The sequence below is a fragment of the Ostrinia furnacalis genome, unplaced genomic scaffold (genome assembly GCF_004193835.3).
Source record: "Ostrinia furnacalis isolate ACB-3 unplaced genomic scaffold, ASM419383v2 OfSCF2997, whole genome shotgun sequence".
Classification (NCBI taxonomy): domain Eukaryota; kingdom Metazoa; phylum Arthropoda; class Insecta; order Lepidoptera; family Crambidae; genus Ostrinia; species Ostrinia furnacalis.
The window spans coordinates 190757-208533 of NW_021133236.1; the positions used below are offsets into that span (position 1 = coordinate 190757).

General features: G+C 40.6%; 1 protein-coding gene across 1 annotated transcript in view; it reads left to right on the top strand.

Moving 5' to 3' along the window:
• LOC114356882 (neurofibromin-like) overlaps positions 1-17777 on the top strand; it is a 63696-nt gene that overhangs the window by 31526 nt on the left and 14393 nt on the right. Inside the window, exons 20-27 of the mRNA XM_028310255.1 lie at positions 383-569; positions 1683-1825; positions 3885-3993; positions 4765-4871; positions 13986-14120; positions 14654-14808; positions 15728-15885; positions 16338-16481. Coding sequence (XP_028166056.1) covers positions 383-569; positions 1683-1825; positions 3885-3993; positions 4765-4871; positions 13986-14120; positions 14654-14808; positions 15728-15885; positions 16338-16481 — 1138 coding nt within the window. The remainder of the gene's footprint in view (positions 1-382; positions 570-1682; positions 1826-3884; positions 3994-4764; positions 4872-13985; positions 14121-14653; positions 14809-15727; positions 15886-16337; positions 16482-17777) is intronic.

Sequence of the window (17777 nt, forward strand, 5' to 3'; positions counted from 1 at the left end):
GATTTTGTATGGAAACATACATTTTTTGCAAGATTTGATCTTCCTTCTCTAGGGGAAAGTTTTTTTTTGCATTTGAGTAAAAAAAGCCACACCTTGTATATTTACCCTACAATTGCTTCCAAGCATAATAATATGTCAACCAAAAAATATTGACAGGTCATGCGCTCACATTATTGTATTTTTAAGTTACGTACAGCTATTCATTATGACATTTTGAGAAGAAAATAACAAAACTATAAGTAAAACCTGTCGTCAGACAGAGATGAATATGCCTCAATTGGCGGGCAATCACTTGTCTTTTCTATTGCCATTCTAGCACGGGCACGACCTATAACTTTAAAATATCGATGCATATACAAACTACAGTAACATTAATGCGTAGCTTCCACATCTACAGATTCATAGGGCAGTTACTCCGACTCTTGCTATGCAGTAACGAACGCTTTGGGCATCAGATACAAACCCACGTGAAAGAGTTAGTCGGTCACGAAATGTCGCCGGCACTGTACCCGACACTGTTTGACCAAATAAAGGCTATCATTGACAAGTTCTTCGATCAGCAGCAACAGGTAATTATCTCTTAAAACTTATCTATCTTTCTCACTCTAACACCTAACGCGAGCCTCGCAAAAGTCGCTCTTATTACGGTGTTAGTTAAGACGGTCCCAATATCAACATTTTATCAACGAATTTCTTCGGTATTCGATAACCTTATGACAATTATTATGATGGAGTTGACCATAAAGTGTGACAGTTGCACTGAAAAATCCCCCTTATTACACTTGGGATTAAGGTGACCTTATAGGCAGGAACGAAAGGTTTGGGCATCAGATACAAACCCACGTGAAAGAGTTAGTCGGTCACGAAATGTCGCCGGCACTGTACCCGACACTGTTTGACCAAATAAAGGCTATCATTGACAAGTTCTTCGATCAGCAGCAACAGGTAAAAATAGAATAAATATGCACTCTTGACAATAGATCAGTAGGCTAGTGCCCGTTTTCACCATCAATCCCTAATTTTTAAGTGACCCCTATGAAAACAAAAGTGCCTGTTATGTATTACCATAGGGGTCACTTAAAAATTTTGGATTGATGGTGAAAACAGACATAAGTGTGTTAAAATTGCCCCGTCAATCTATACTAAACAATATTCAGTTGTATTTCAACAATAGAAAGACCCTTTTTCTCATCGGACTATTTAATACGTGTACTGTACTAATACCATCTTATTTTAACTATAACAAACGCCAAAAGTCTGTCAAACTCCATACAAAAACACCGACTAAAGTTATAGTTCCTGTAGAAGTGTCAGGCTGTCTGACAGCGTTTGCGGCGCGGCGCGTAGCGAAGAAGACAGAAGTGAAAATAATGAAATCTGATTGGTTATTCAAAACGCTTCTCCGCTCCGCTGCGTTCTGCTCCGCCTTAGACCCAGAACAGGCGGTGAAACGCAACTGCAATGAAACTGCAACTTTCTGATGATTCTGATGAATGAAACTGAAACTGAAAGTTTCAAACTGGTCGCGTCATGTGTGGTCTCTCAACGGACGCTATGGCAGAAACATAGATGCAACTCAAAAGTAACTAGCAGTTGCAGTGTCGTTGCAGTTGCGTTTCACCGTCTGTTCTGGGCCTTAGTGGCAACCGAACTTTAGACTAACACATAATAATACGTTTCAGGTGATGCTAACAGACATCAACACGCAGTTCGTAGAGCACACAATCTTCATCATGAAGAGCATCCTCGACAACAAGAAGAGTGGCCAGCCTTCAGAACCTCTCAGCACCACCTCCATTGAGGGACTCATGCTGGCTATAGTCAGGTAAGGTCATAAACACAGATCACAGACACTAAAGGGAGATGTGAGAAGGGGGCGTGGCCGGTGTCGCAGCAATATGCCCAAAAACAGAACAGAATGCTTGTGAAAGCAATGATGATAGCAGCGACGTCATAATTTAAAAAGTTTACATTGCTTGCATAATACGAATGTTGGGTACTATACCGCAGTGGATAATGAGCACATATTTTGATTATTTTGTGTGTGTGCATTTCATCATAGATTCAATTCATCATCATTATCTCATCATCATCGTCAGAGCCTCTCAGCACCACCTCTATTGAGGGACTCGTGATGGCTATAGTCAGGTAAGGTCATAAACACAGATCACAGCAACTAAAGGGAGATGTGAGAAGGGGGCGTGGCCGGTGTCGCAGAAATATGCCCAAAAACAGAACACAATGCTTGTGAAAGCAATGATGATAGCAGCGACGTCATAATTTAAAAAGCTTACATAGCTTGCATATTACGAATGATGGGTACTGATACCGCAGTGGATAATGAGCACATATTTTGATTACTTTGTGCGTGTGAATTTCATCATAGATTCAATTCATCATCATTATCTCATCATCATCGTCAGAACCTCTCAGCACCACCTCTATTGAGGGACTCGTGATGGCTATAGTCAGGTAAGGTCATAAACACAGATCACAGACACTAAAGGGAGATGTGAGAAGGGGGCGTGGCCGGTGTCGCAGCAATATGCCCAAAAACAGAACACATTGCTTGAGAAAGCAATGATGACAGCAGCGACGTCATAATTTAAAAAGTTTACATTGCTTGCATAGTACGAATGTTGGGTACTGATATCGCAGTGGATAATGAGCACATATTTTGATTACTTTGTGTGTGAATTTCATCATAGATTCAATTCAACATCATTATCTCATCATCATCGTCAGAGCCTCTCAGCACCACCTCCATTGAGGGACTCATGCTCGCCATAGTCAGGTAAGGACGGAATTATTCACACCTCTCGTTCCCACCGCTGCAACTCCTGTGTAGCCAGGATCTACAGCTTGACCGCCAATAACCAACCAGTGAAGGCCAAGTTTATCTCGGGGGAAATTTAACTGTCATTGGATCCGCAACGAAATTAATCAGAAGAACATAGCGCCTCTTAGTCGCTACTACAATGTCTACAATCAGCGTCAAATAATTCGTGACACCCAAAGTTGGCAAAAAGTTGACAACAACTTTTGGTCACTTTGGGTGTCAACAACTATTTGACGCTGACTGTATTAAATCCTAGATATCCTATCCTGGATTGTATCTAGTTTAGATCTTCATCGATCTGACTTGATCAATCTTATTAGATTCTTCTTGTCGTGTCGACAACAAACCTACACAGTGTCAGCCCAAAACTCCGCTACAAGAGTGGCGTTGTCAGTAGCATTCATTAAATCTTCCTGCGTTTGGGCACGCCGGGCACGACATCATGTGCTTCTTCGAATCTTACTGGATGCAAGAACCTTATTGCGTAATGCCACAGAATAATAATAAGTACTACGTACAGAAGTTTTACTTCGCGAAGGTGTTTAAAAAAATGTATGCTCAATGTCATTAACAATATGGTGTAATTTAGCCTGTCTCAAAAGTCAAGCACCATTTTGTTGACAAACGTCAGTGATCGGCACTGCGCCGAAGCTATAGGGCTGACTTCGGTAAAATGATGTGACGTGATGACGTGAGGTGCCAAACTGCGGAAAATGGCGGAGGAATACATGATTTAGCATAAATTATCATGAATAACATTAACTACTTATTTACCTCTCAGTGTCTTGAGGCAACTTAAAAAAGTACATTCTGTGTTTTTATTATTATTTAGGCAGTTAAATACTGCACAGTATTTAGTACACCATTTTCTTTATTTTCTTCCATCATACACAAGAATACGCGTGCGTGAGTCAATGTTCGCTCGTATGTGAGGCCTCCTCGAATAGTATCCTGTAGGTGGGCCATCGTGCGTGTTTTGTTTTCGATGTAAACTCGCGGAGATGAACAGGCCTGGTAATGCTTACAACCTATATTCCTTTGCCAGATACGTCCGCCATCTGGACATGACAGTGCTGTCTGTTCACATCAAGACGAAGCTCTGCCAAGTGGTGGAGGCCATGATGAAGAGGCGCGACGACCTCGCTTTCAGACAGGTCAGTTTTGTTGCCTACTAAAGCCTGGTCCGTGAGCACGTAGAATTTTGTCCAATAACCCCAAGCTACCCATCCTTATCGCTCGCGCGTAATTATATTGCTGTCGCGACTGTGCGACGGGCGCCCGCAGTGAGTGTGTGAGCGCAACATAATTACGCGCGAGCGATAAGGATGGGTAGCTTGGGGTTATTGGACAAAATTCTACGTGCTCACGGACCAGACTAAATTCAAATTCAAATTATTTATTGCATGTCACATGGGTAAGGGTTGACTATAGCTGTTCCCGCGACTTTATTTATTTTATTTATTTTTTTATTTAATTAAAATGCAAGTGATTTTACAGATAAATCCAAAGCGCTCACATTGCCAATTTGTACGCTTGGATCCCGTTTTACCCCCTTTGAATTTTGCGAAATCCCGTCTTAGTGAGCACCTACGTTCTAAAAGGAACCCCCATGCAAAATTTGAGACTCCTAGCACTTGTAGTTTCTGAGATTTCGTGATGAGTGAGTCAGTCAGTTTTATGTTGTATAGATTTATAGGACGGGCAGCGAGAAAGGCGATCAAAAAGTTGTGTACGCTTGCCTCGTGTGTACTTACGTATTCTGAATGACAAATGCTTTCTATCTTGCTTGCTCACATGAGCGAAGTAGCTAATGTATTTGATATTTAATTAAGCGATAAAAACTACCAAAATATTTAACTGCGGTTTCGCCGTAAAAAGGTAATACATATTGTTTCGCATTCGTAACATTTCTATGGTTTTCGCAGGAGATGAAATTCCGCAACAAGATGGTGGAATACGTCACGGATTGGGTCCTCGGAACCAGCCACCAGATCGCGCCACCGCTGCGGCCCGACTCGTCAACCATCAGCAGGTATCGTCAATCATACACATATAGTCGTCATACATAGTCATAAATAAACTATAGTTCTAGCAATTACCTCAGTCAGTGTTTGAGGTATGGAGCGGAATGGGAGGGGGCTTTACATTTTACCGCAATTTATTACTGAACCAAATGTTTCAATCCATTTAGAACTGTATATAATTTTCACAAAGGTCAAATTACAATGGCAACAATCACAAGCCATGTTTTATCATAAGTTCTAATATAGGGCCACGTCTAAACCCCTATACACCACTACATTTTTACCACCGAAAAAAATTTAACAGGTTATGTAGAAACGTGTGAAAAATTTAAAGTAAAAAAAAAAAACTTTTTTTCACTAAGTTCATTATTACCAATTTTGGGATGAAATTTGGAGTAACTTTATTTAACTTTTTTGCATAAATAGAATCAGTATCAATAGCTCATTACCCAGAATTTTTTTTTCGGTGATAAAAATGTAGTGGTGTATAACCAATCAGGGATTTGGTGCGCACCAAGGGACACAGCGTTGCCCGCCGAGAGATCACGTGTTACGCCGCTTCGAGTTCAACATGTCTGCTTGGAGGCCCAACTTACCTGATAAACGCTTATACCAGCTCCTTTCCTCGCCTGGACTTGTCTCGTACACCACTACGTTTTAGGTACATCTAAAAAATGGGGTGTCAGTATACGTTACTATAGTCCAACGAGTTTGAAACGTCAAGTGGCAAAAATCTAAAACTAACAACCCAGCATTGATAGTAGCGCCGTCCTGTAATTCCAAAATCCAAAATAATTATATGGTTGCCCAACGTGGCAATAATGAGAACTAATAATCCAGTACAGATAGTAGCGCCCTTCTGACAATTTCTTAGCTGGGACGATTCAGTGTAGGTCATCTATAAACATATTAAATGTCCAGTTAAAATTTTAAGAATCGATATTTTGAAATTATCGAACAAAAAATGTGATATAGGTCGCTCAACGAGAGTTGAGGCCATACACTAGAAAAGATTTGTATGTNTTACTATGTGTGTTTATTTATTATAATTGTGGTGTGTCTAATCCGAGGTTTAACATTACATCAACACATTCTTGATGTTGAGAGAGCTTACGTTACAACACACTGCAGTGAGTTCATCATCATGATTTCAGCCACAGGACGTCCATTGCTGAACATAGCCCCCATTGATTTCCATATTGACCGGTTGGTGGCGGCCTGCATCCAGCGCATTCCTCTACCTTGATGAAGACGTCGGCCCAACTTGTGGGTGGACGTCCCACGCTTTCCGGTACGTGGCCTCCACTCCAGAACCTTGCTGCCCCATCGGCCGCCAGTTCTGCTTACCATGTGCCCTGCCCAATGCCCATTGTCACTTAAGTTGTATGTTTAATCTTATTACAATTTCAGTGATATCTGTCAGTTATGTCTTAGTAGTTCATGGGAAGAAAATTGAAAAGATTATAATATCGATTGACGAGTTGTGGTCAAAAAAAGTCGGGGGTCCAAGACATAATAAATATATTCGCTCAATGAATTTATTATTTAAAGGTAAGTTTGTTATATCATTTTGAGCCCAGCCTCAGAATAACTACCTACGTACTCCAGTAGGATATGTATACAATAATTATTGTGGCCGAAATAAAAATGCTGCCTAGATATTTTATTAGTGGCACGCAGTTAGTTGCCCTTTAAGTTTTTGGTCGCCTGGAAAATAATAATTGCAATAAAAAATAAACTCATAAGTTCCGTCTAAACTACATTTCTATACTAATATTATACACTAGCGGGCGCCCGCGACTTCGTACGCGTAAATCCCGTTTTACCCCCTTAGGGGAGGAGTTTCGTAAAATCCTTTCTTAGCGGATGCCTACGTCATAACATCTACCTGCATGCCAAAGAACAATGGGACAAAAGTCCCCAGAACTGTAGCACTTTAATACCTACCCTATATGATAGACCATGCTAATACTATTATTTTATTGTATTGTATTATTATTTTATTGAATTGTAGATTCAGTTCAGGCATTGATTGATGGAGCTAAATGGTTTGCAATAAGTATCATAGTTGAATAATTTGGAGTCAAATTGTCAGTGGTAGACTTGTCGTAGGGGTCGAGTTGTCCGGGTCAAGTTTTCGTAGTGTCGAGCATCGTTTGAAGTAGGTTAATCGAGTTGTCGCAGGGGTCGAGTTGTCGCAGGGGTCGAGTTGTCGCAGGGGTCGAGTTGTCACAGGGGTCGAGTTGTCGCAGGGGTCAAGTTGTCACAGGGATCCAGTTCTCATCTGGGTCGAACTGTCGTAGGGTCCACCAGTCGTGAAACCATTTGAAGTAAGTCAAAAGTGTCGAACGTTGAAAAAAATCGAGTTATCGCAGGGGTTGAGTTGTCACAGGGGTCGAGTTGTCGCAGGAGTCGATTTGTCCCGGGGTCGAGCTGTCGTGATACCATTTTAAATTAGTCGAAAGTGATTTAATGTGTATTTTTTGAGGGTTGATTATGATTTTTTATTTTTTGACATAACTTTTTTCAGAGACATATCAGACTTGAGCTGTCATATAATAAAATCATAGTATTAGCATGTACTATCATACAAGGTAGGTATTAAAGTGCTACATTTCTGGGGACGGAATCCATACAAAATGTCCCATTGTTCTTTCAGCCCGATCCGTCCAGTGGTTTAGGCTGTGCATTGATAGATCACTATGTCGGTCAGTCACATTTGAATTATTGTATATGTCGCAGACGGTCATGAGTACGGACACTAAAGTGAAACGCAAGTGCGCCACCTAGCGGCGAATCGGCGCAACACCGCTTTGGCGCGCTTCGACAGAGTCGTAACGGTCACGGCGGGACGGATCGAACTCATTTTCGCTCCGGACGCCGACAAGAGAAGACATCGTCACGGAACTGTCCCACGTTTCATCTAGTGCCTATTTTATCGCTCGACGAAGTCTAGATTGTAGTACTAAGAACTAAGTGCTGATTTTGAACTCTGACGATTATTAAAAGTGTTCGAACACAAGTCTCATTCTCATTGCACGATACCCTATTTCGCCCACAATATCTGAGGTTCGAATCCCTGACGAGCCGACATCAGAATTGGGATCGAATCGTGCAATTGAAAGAAAGAAAGAAAGAAAAAATATTTATTTGAGATCACTTTCAACGATATTGAAATACCAACACGTTAATGAAGAGGCCAACATTTGAGATGTGCTATTTTGGACCAACAAAATAAGAACATACCTACCTATACCTACTACCGGCAAGCTCCTTTGGCATCCAGGAACCGCTCGCTCGCTGGTCGTTCACTGGGCCTCGACCAACGTCGTCTCACTCGGTGGGCTAGTACCGCGCTGAGGGTGGGGTAGTGGTGTCAAAGTCGAGCTGAGGGTATGCCCGGAAAATAACCGGCCAGAAGGTTGAAGGATTGGCTCACAGCATTGGACCGGCGCGGGACGGCGGTCAAGCTCACAGCGTTGGACCGGCGCAGGACGGCAGTCAAGCTCACAGCATTGAACTGGCGCGGGGTGGTGGTCAAGCTCACAGCAATAGACGGCGGCGGCGGTCAAGTGGAGAACATTGGACCGGCGCGGCGCGGAACGAGGTTGCCCGCGAGTACTTTGGATCACAAGGGTGAGCGATATTGTTTTTCATTTGATTCTTTTGCTGAATACTTGCTGAATCTTGGAAAAGTGGATAGAGTATAGGAAACTAGTAGTAGAAAGAGTAACTAGAAAGTTTAGTTTCCTCATTTCTGAAAGCACATAAGTTGCTTGAAATAGGGATTGGCCGNTTTAATTCTTTTGCTGAATACTTGTTGTTGGTTAAAGATTATCGCCAAGATTGAGTGGCAGACGTTTCAATAATGTTACTGTAATGACCGGTATAGGTCAAATACAAGTAGTCAGCACAGAATACATTTTATGTTTTGTAATCATTAACGATCGAATTGGAGGAATGCCCATCAGTCGAGTGCCGATTGATTAGTAATAACGATGATTTGAGTAATGATATTAGTGATGTAGAGGCCACTGAGTGATAGTCACAGGGATGATTGCGATGTGTGATGTAATCACAGGGATGATTACATAATTTTGACCTGATGACGGACCATAGACTTTCGACTTATGACGATATCGTGATCACAGGGATAATTGCAATAGTAGTCACAGGGATGATTACTAGTGAAAGTGATTGTTACAGGGATAACATTCACTCATTTTGAGAGTCACAGGGATGGCTTTCAAAGTTGTGGCACTTACATACCTACTATTCAGGATGCTTTCTTTAAATTTGACTAAAAGGCACTTGTACTTTTTGGCTTTTCTCTAGTATTTTTGTTAAAGTACGTTTTATAGGACAAAGGTAGTTTTCAGTTGATGAATTTTCATGTTTTACCATCTGGTAAAAGGTAGTTGTTTGCAAATTAGCATTACGTCCAATCAAGTGATATTTTAATCTTAATTCAAAATAATTTTTGGTTTGGCTCATTAGTACAAATGGTATCAAAAAAAAGGGGCCCGTTAAGAACATGCAATAAATTACGTCACGTGCTCAATCACGCGTGACCTCAGCTGAGTTTACATTGAATGAAGATGTTATTGTAAATTATTTGATTCCTAGGTGGTAGGTTCACCACTGATGTGAATATTATCGATACGGACGTACGTGACGGATGTAGACTAAAACTATTAGAATTGCTTAAATAGACTTCTTGAATTCCTTGTCGGTTTACCTTGTAGCTACTCGTTTAGTAGAATACGGGCGGTGAGCTTAAAATAAGATTTCATCTTAGGAAAGTAGCAGCCTTGCCACTTTGCACTTGCGTACCTACTATTCATGATCAATTGAGAAGAATGCCATAGGGTTATGTACCAGTGTAAAGTTGAAGTCGAGGTACATGCTGATCACAGTTGTGGTGATGATTATTTTTTCTGTAATGGGAACTCGAGTTTGCTCTTGAGCCATAAATCATGGTGTGTAGTCGGTGAGTGAGGATAATTTGTCGTATTTGCCATTAAGCGCCTTTGTGGCACTCGCCTGTGTGGCAATCGCCTGTGTGGCACTCGCCTGTGTGGCACTCGCCTGTGTGGCAATCGCCTGCGTGGCACTCGCCTGTGTGGCAATCGCCTGTGTGGCACTCGCCTGTGTGGAACTCGCCTGCGTGGCACTCGCCTGTGTGGCAATCGCCTGTGTGGCACTCGCCTGTGTGGCATGGTTTTTTCAGATGATCACACGAGGACGTGTGACACACAGGATGGCCGTGTCGCAGACGGTCATGAGTACGGACACTAAAGTGAAACGCAAGTGCGCCACCTAGCGGCGAATCGGCGCAAAACCGCTTTGGCGCGCTTCGACAGAGTCGTAACGGTCACGGCGGGAAGGATCGAAGTGATCGAACTCACTTTCGCTCCGGACGCCGACAAGAGAAGACATCATCACGGAACTGTTTCCCTTCTATGATCTGAGGTCCCACGTTTCATCTAGCTGCCTATTTTATCGCTCGACGAAGTCTAGATTGTAGTAAGGTAAACGGCTACTAGTTCGTGATAGTACGTAAGTTCGTAAGTTTTTTTTCTAGCCCAAATAATAAGCAAATGGTATATTATTTATAAAAATTCTTCATCACTACAAAAACTCTATACTTTAAGCTATCTAAAAAACCTAGTACCAACATTGTGGCGCCAAAAATGAGAGCAATACGAAGCTTCAAACTCTCAGAGAACCAAAATCAGCCGTGCGGCGTGAAAAGGTTGCTCTCACCGTAAGGTTAGCACTCCAACTTCTTAAGCTTATAGAAAGGCGAATGAACGTCCATTTGAATAAAACTTATAATAGTGGTTTCATCTGTTCCTTGACAATTGATTTGACTTAGAAAAAAGTTATAAGAAAACGTAGAATTCCTTTAAAATTGCGATTATTTGACTCACGAAATAGCGTACATATTTTTTCTCGGGTGTCCCCTATTTCGTGACACTACCGAACCAAGGATATTATGGATAACATTTTGATGCTTGGTTTTTAAATAATTATTTATGATAATTTAAATGTAAGTTATGAAACAAATAATACAATTATTTAAGTTTCTCATGACCTAAATTCGGTATATGTTTCGTTCACTAGAATCTACATGACACGAGTTTGAAGTTCACATAAATGACCAATTTTAAGAGAAATTAGCATAAGTACTACCAACGTAATTTTGGTTTTATCTCGATATGTTTTATTTATATTTGTTTATTTGTATTGTATATGAGATAGACTGATAATAGTTAATTGACACAATTTGACAATAATCCATGAATTTTACTTGGGGAATTTGGAATAATCAGTATCACGAAACAAGAAACCGTATTATTGTTACTCTTTTCCAAGTTCGTGATATATGTATAAATGTATAGTGTTTTGTAGTTTTATACATACCATAAAAGACATCAACATATTTTTTAGTTTTTAATACTTACCTACCTGAGAAATTAATTTCTTTTCTTTTCGTGTCGACAACAAACCTACACAGTGTCAGCCCAAAACTCCTGAAATTAATTAATTACTTACTTTTTACTATGAGTCATTGGCGAATCTGGGGTTATTTTCAGGGGGGGGGGCTACCCTCACTTGAAGCAGCTCCAGGGGTGGGATTAGGGGGAAGGGGGGGTTAGCCCCCCCCCCACATTTCTAATGACTTGTATAACTATTTTTATACACTTATCGTCAGAAATAACAAATCAAAATTTTATGGGGGGGGGGAAGGTGGTAAGTCACCCCACATTTCTAATATTTTCACATATTGTTAGAATTAACAAATCCAAATTTGATACGTAGGTACGTACCTAGCTAGACACATTATTTCTCATNGTGTGGCAATCGCCTGTGTGGCACTCGCCTGTGTGGCACTCGCCTGTGTGGCAATCGCCTGTGTGGCACTCGCCTGTGTGGCACTCGCCTGTGTGGCAATCGCCTGTGTGGCACTCGCCTGCGTGGCACTCGACTGTGTGGTACTCGCCTGTGTGGCACTCGCCTTTGTGGCATTGGCCTTTGTGGCGTTGGTTATTGTGAGCACCAGTAATGTAACAGTGGTATTTCGTGTGTAACTTACTTTTTCAATGGTGGTGCAGTAGGATCTGGCAGTGTGTAGCTAAGATCATAAAGTCATTGGTTGATTGACTTTGGCCTCCCGAGGTAGGGTAGCAAAATGTGGACCGCGATTGTGATACCTGGGACTCATTCAATTTTTGAAGTAATTTTTGGTAATGATAATTTACCACATGGTCTTAGTGACTTCAATGTAGCAATTATTAGGAATTGTGANTCAGATGATCACACGAGGACGTGTAACACGCAGGATGGCCGTGTCGCAGACGGACATGAGTACGGACACTAAAGTGAAACGCAAGTGCGCCACCTAGCGGCGAATCGGCGCAACACCGCTTTGGCGCGCTTCGACAGAGTCGTAACGGTCACGGCGGGACGGATCGAACTCACTTTCGCTCCGGACGCCGACAAGAGAAGACATCGTCACGGAACTGTCCCACGTTTCACCTAGTGCCTATTTTATCGCTCGACGAAGTCTAGATTGTAGTACTAAGTGCTGATTTTGAACTCTGTTTGACGATTATTAAAAGTGTTTGAACACATGACTCATTCTCATTGCAGGATACCCTATTTCGCCCACAATATCTGAGGTTCGAATCCCTGACGAACCGACATGTATAATCTGTCTACTCTGAGGCTAAAGTCGGACTGACAATATCTGTCTCGCTTGCAGACATTTACTATGAGGGAGGAAACTAGTGTTGGATATTTGAAATTGAATGTCTAATCCATCGTTTGTGTCCGATACTATCGGGTACCGATTCGCCCATAAATTTTTAGATGTACTTAAAAAGTTGTGATGTAATTGTTGTCACTTGCTATAAGGAATAATAGTAATTTGTTGGGCTATTTTCGTGGTGTCATTTTGAACTTTATTCACTTACAATAAAGTTTAAAATGGCTTTTAAGAGAGTTGCGCGGCGTTGCACCCGTGGTGACAATATTAGGCTGGGTTATACCATCTTACTTTGACTTTAACAAACGTCAAAGATCTGGCAAAGTCCGTACAAAAAATACCGGTTATCGTTATAGTCACGGTCAAAGTTAGGTGGTGCAACTTAGCCTTACTTTTTGCAATTCCATGTAACTCTTAAAGTCACTTGCCCTTTATTACTTACAGTAAAGCTTAAAATGGCTCGCGGCTTATTTATATCTGTCGACTTTGACACGAAATTATTTTCGATAGTCTGTACCTCGTCTTTTGTATAGTTCTATCAACACTGCTTGAATATCAACACATATGCTAACACTGAGTCATCTTAGCAGTTTCCTTCTTCAAACTATCTTTTTTGTCCCCCTTGGCCCAGTTAGAAGTATTTCAGGAAGAAGAAAAAGTACTCCAGGACCTGATCTGCAGAAGCCCGCCCATTATTGCATGCAACTAATGATATATTCTATTCTACGCAGAATCCTTCTCAGTATCTATTAGGATGTTTCCTTCTTTCTAGCTAAGACTCTTACATCAGTCTCTATTATGAAAAAACACGTATTTTGGAAGCATTCGTATCTTTAATCGTATACGAAAATGAACATTGACCATGTTGCATAAAACTGAAAATTATTTACAACACTTTACAAAAAAAGTAGTGTAAAAAAAGAAGATTTTTTGCGAATGCCAGCCAAATTCTTTAACGATAGTTATTTCTGCTAAACAAATTGTACAATTAAAACACAGATGTGTAACCTGTATTCTAACAGGTTTAGTTCTTTCTTAGGATATAGAGGCAGAATGGTGCACTGGAATTGTAATAAACTTTGAATTTGTCGAAGTCAGTTTATTGTGCAAATCGTAAACGACGAACAATAACGTTTTTACAATGCATTTCTTTGTACAAATCCGCCCGATATTTAGCTATCGAATGCTTCCAAAATCCACCTGGTATCTCCATTTCAACCTTCATCGCATGAACCCAAGTCCCAACCGAATCTATCCCCAGTAGTGGCTTCTCCAGGCTATGCCTATACAGCCTTTGTATCCCAAGTAGCCCTTCAAGGGTCACGGCTAAAGCGCCAATACGACTGGTCAGGTACCTGGTATGCTGCAGGGAGCTTGATCAAGCCTGCATGGAGGCAGTCGCAGCGCTGTTGAAAGGCCTACCGCTTCAACCTGAAGAGTCTGATAGAGGGGATCTGATGGAAGCTAAAAGCCAACTGTTTCTTAAGTAAGTGACGTTAGAGCTGTTTTTCGAATGTAAGCAGGTTGAAGGTTGAGGAACTTACTCGACTGCTGCAGCATAGCATAGCTGTATAACGGTCATAGCAGACTTATCAACTCTGATAGGGATCAACACCGTATCGTCTTTCGCGAGCTGTCATCGCCTTTCCCGCGCTGTCAACCGCGAGGCGTGGACGTTACGATCCCTTTCCGGGTTGATAAATTTGCTACGTCCTTTAATTTAAAACCTAAAAAAAAAACTGAAAAGTCTGTTATTTTCAAATCAAAGAAAAGTAAATTTTAGTTAGTTGAAGGAAATTCTGATTAGTTTCTGTTTTTGCCAAAATAAAAGTTTTTGACGCAAAGTGTACACTTCGCAAAATGCGCACTTTTCTATAAATTATACAAACTTTGATATTACTCGTAGTTTAGATAAGTACGCATAGTATAGAAAAGTGCGCATTTTTCGAAGTGCATATTTTTCGAAGTGCACCATTTGCGAATTGCTTATTCCTCATCATCCAGATAACCATTCCACAGGTACTTCACTCTGTTCATGAACTTGCTGAACGACTGCAACGAGGTGGAATTGGCCGAGGGTCCAGGACGATTGGAGCCGTTACGCACTGCTACCATCCAGGCCATGTCAAATTTGCTGAGTGCTAACATCGACTCGGGACTTATGCATAGCATCGGTAAGTAATCATCATCATCAGTACCAAGTACGAAATACTCTTGTAATCGTAGAGCTATAATGGGGATGTTGCCTGGGTCAAAAAGCAAGAGTTTTAATTAGTCCGTCAGTTAACTTATCAAAAAATACTCTACACGTATTTTTCACTTTTTCAAACTAATAAAAATTTAAAGAGATAAAGCGCCCCAAAGTTCATAAGAAGAGGCCCGTGACGTCAACGCTTGCTTAAAAATGCCGCACGTTGTGACGTCGTGCGCAACTTCAACGCACCATAACTATGTAATTATTTGTTAGATTGACAAATAAAAATAAATGTGTTCAATATTTTTTGATATTAAACATTACGGACTAAAAAAATTTTTTTAGGCAACTAGCCTATTGACGATAATAGAGTTTTTGTCATCACAATTACAGCTCTCTACTTACGAGATTGTGCTTGTGGTACTGGTTAAATTAAATTGCATGCATAAATTGTGTTTCACATCTGTCTCCTTTTCAACTTTGACCGTCAACCTAGCCTTAGAAGGCCAATGTGTGTGTGTGTGTGTGTGTGTGTGTGTAAATAAATAAATTAGCAAAGCCTCAATGAATAGTCTTTATACAAGCGCTTCTTCTAAAGTGAGACAAAAATGGTCTTCACTAGTGTTTGATTTTGTCAACTGTCGAACGTATACTCGGTTTACTCGATTACTAATGCCCGGTCTGTGAGCACGTAGAATTTTGTCCAAAGACCCCAAGTTACCCATCCTTATCGCTCGCGCGTAATTATATTGCTGTCGCGACTGCGACGGGCGGCCGCAGTGAGTGTGCGAGTGCGACAGCAATATAATTACTCGCGAGCGATAACGATGGGTAGCTTGGGATCATTTAACGAAATTCTACAAGCTTGGCGACCGACTTTAACCCAAAATCCTCTTCAGACCTAGGCTACCACCGAGACCTGCAGACCAGGGCAGCGTTCATGGAAGTCCTGACGAAGATCCTGCATCAGGGGACAGAGTTCGACACTCTGGCGGAAACGGTCTTGGCAGACCGCTTCGAACAGCTGGTGCAGTTGGTCACCATGATTTCTGATAAGGTAGGAAATACTTTTTATTATGCTATGCATCGATTTTAAAAGTTAATAAATTATGTATAAATAAATACTTTAGTTAAATCATAGAATTTATGAAAAACTAGTATTGAAATCGAACTGGAAACAAAAAAGTTATAAGTATTTAAACTTTGTATGGGAATAGCTGAGCGTGACGTCAAATGTCACCCGCCCATAGTAACTTGCATGTCGATATGGGATTCTGCATGTCGTTCTAACTTGACCAATGACGTTATGACATGAGATCTCCAACGTATATAACGTAGGTATCTTTTGAAATTGTTAAAGAAAAGCACTGATTGATTTGATAATGAAGGCTACTGAAATGTGAGAAATAAAAACACCTTGCATATTCCCTATTACTAACTAGGGAGAGGTACAAAAGTAGATTAAGGAGATAGAGGGATTTTAAAAGTCTCACATTTTTGTTTCCCCAGGGTGAACTGCCAATCGCAATGGCCTTGGCTAACGTGGTCAGCACTTCTCAAATGGACGAACTGGCCCGCGTGTTCGTGACTCTGTTCGACGCTAAACATCTCCTCGCTCCGTTACTGTGGAATATATTCTATAGAGAAGTCGAGGTAAGTGTGAATTTGATACCACTATCAATAGGTTATTTGACTGTCTATCCCAACTAATATTATAAATGCGAAAGTAACTCTGTCTGTCTGTCTGTCTGTCTGTCTGTCTGTCTGTCTGTCTGTCTGTCTGTCTGTTACGCTTTCCCGCTTAAACCTCGCAACCGATTTTGATGAAATTTGGCATAGAGATAGTTTGAGTCCCGGGAAAGAACATAGGATAGTTTTTATCCCGGTTTTTGAAACAGGGACGCGCGCGATAAAGTTTTTCTGTTACAGACAAAAATCCACGCGGGCGAAGCCGCGGGCGGAAAGCTAGTTACTCATAAAACTCATTTATTGAAGCAAGTAGGCTTTTAAAAAGCACTTTTACATGTCCCAGTACTAACCCTACCACTGCTTAAGGACAATAATAGTGTTAAAGCTGTGTGTTGATAGATCAGCCAGCCAGCAACAGTTGCCTTATTTGTTTGAATTTCAATTTTACTATGATATGTATTAGCATGTATTTCCAAAAAAAAAGTATTTAAGGCTAGGATTTACCGTCTCGATGCCGTGCATTCGTTACCTCAGCCCCCGCACACCTCGCACTGACACTCGCGCTGACACTCGCGCTTCGCGATGACGCCACAGTGTAAAAACAAGCCGTAAGTTGGATTAAACCGTAACCTTCAAATAGTGAATAAATAAATAATAAAATTAAATATCCTTCGACATAATATTTTAACACTGCGCCTCTAGTCTCAAACTAACCAAAGCTTGTACTATAGGATATGAACATATTACTTAAATAACATAACATAAATAAATACATTCATATTATGGTTAGAAAACACCCAGCCCGAAACAAACATTATTATAATGTTCATGCACACAAATGTTTGTCAATCAATAATGTCAAATAAAGATGATAATATTAAGTCAAACAAATACTTTTTACCGACAAAAATAGTAAGCAAATGATCACAAAAATGTAAACTTCATTTTAATATGAAATACTAATGTTATTTTACGTATTGCTATTCTATTTAAGCAAATGACTCTAAATTAATCATTGTAAACCCAGAAATAGTAAACAATCCTCAAAACAACTTGCCTAGAGGTCCTCTTCTGCCCTTTTATAATTTTTAACTCAGATTCAAGCAGTAAACTTCTAAAATAATTATTTATGGTATCAATTAAATAACTGTATCGCCATCTAGTTATATAATTCAGCATCNCCGACATATACAATATAACGTCTAAAAGACATACAAAAAAGTACATATAAAAACAATATTCTAAAAAAGTATAAAAATG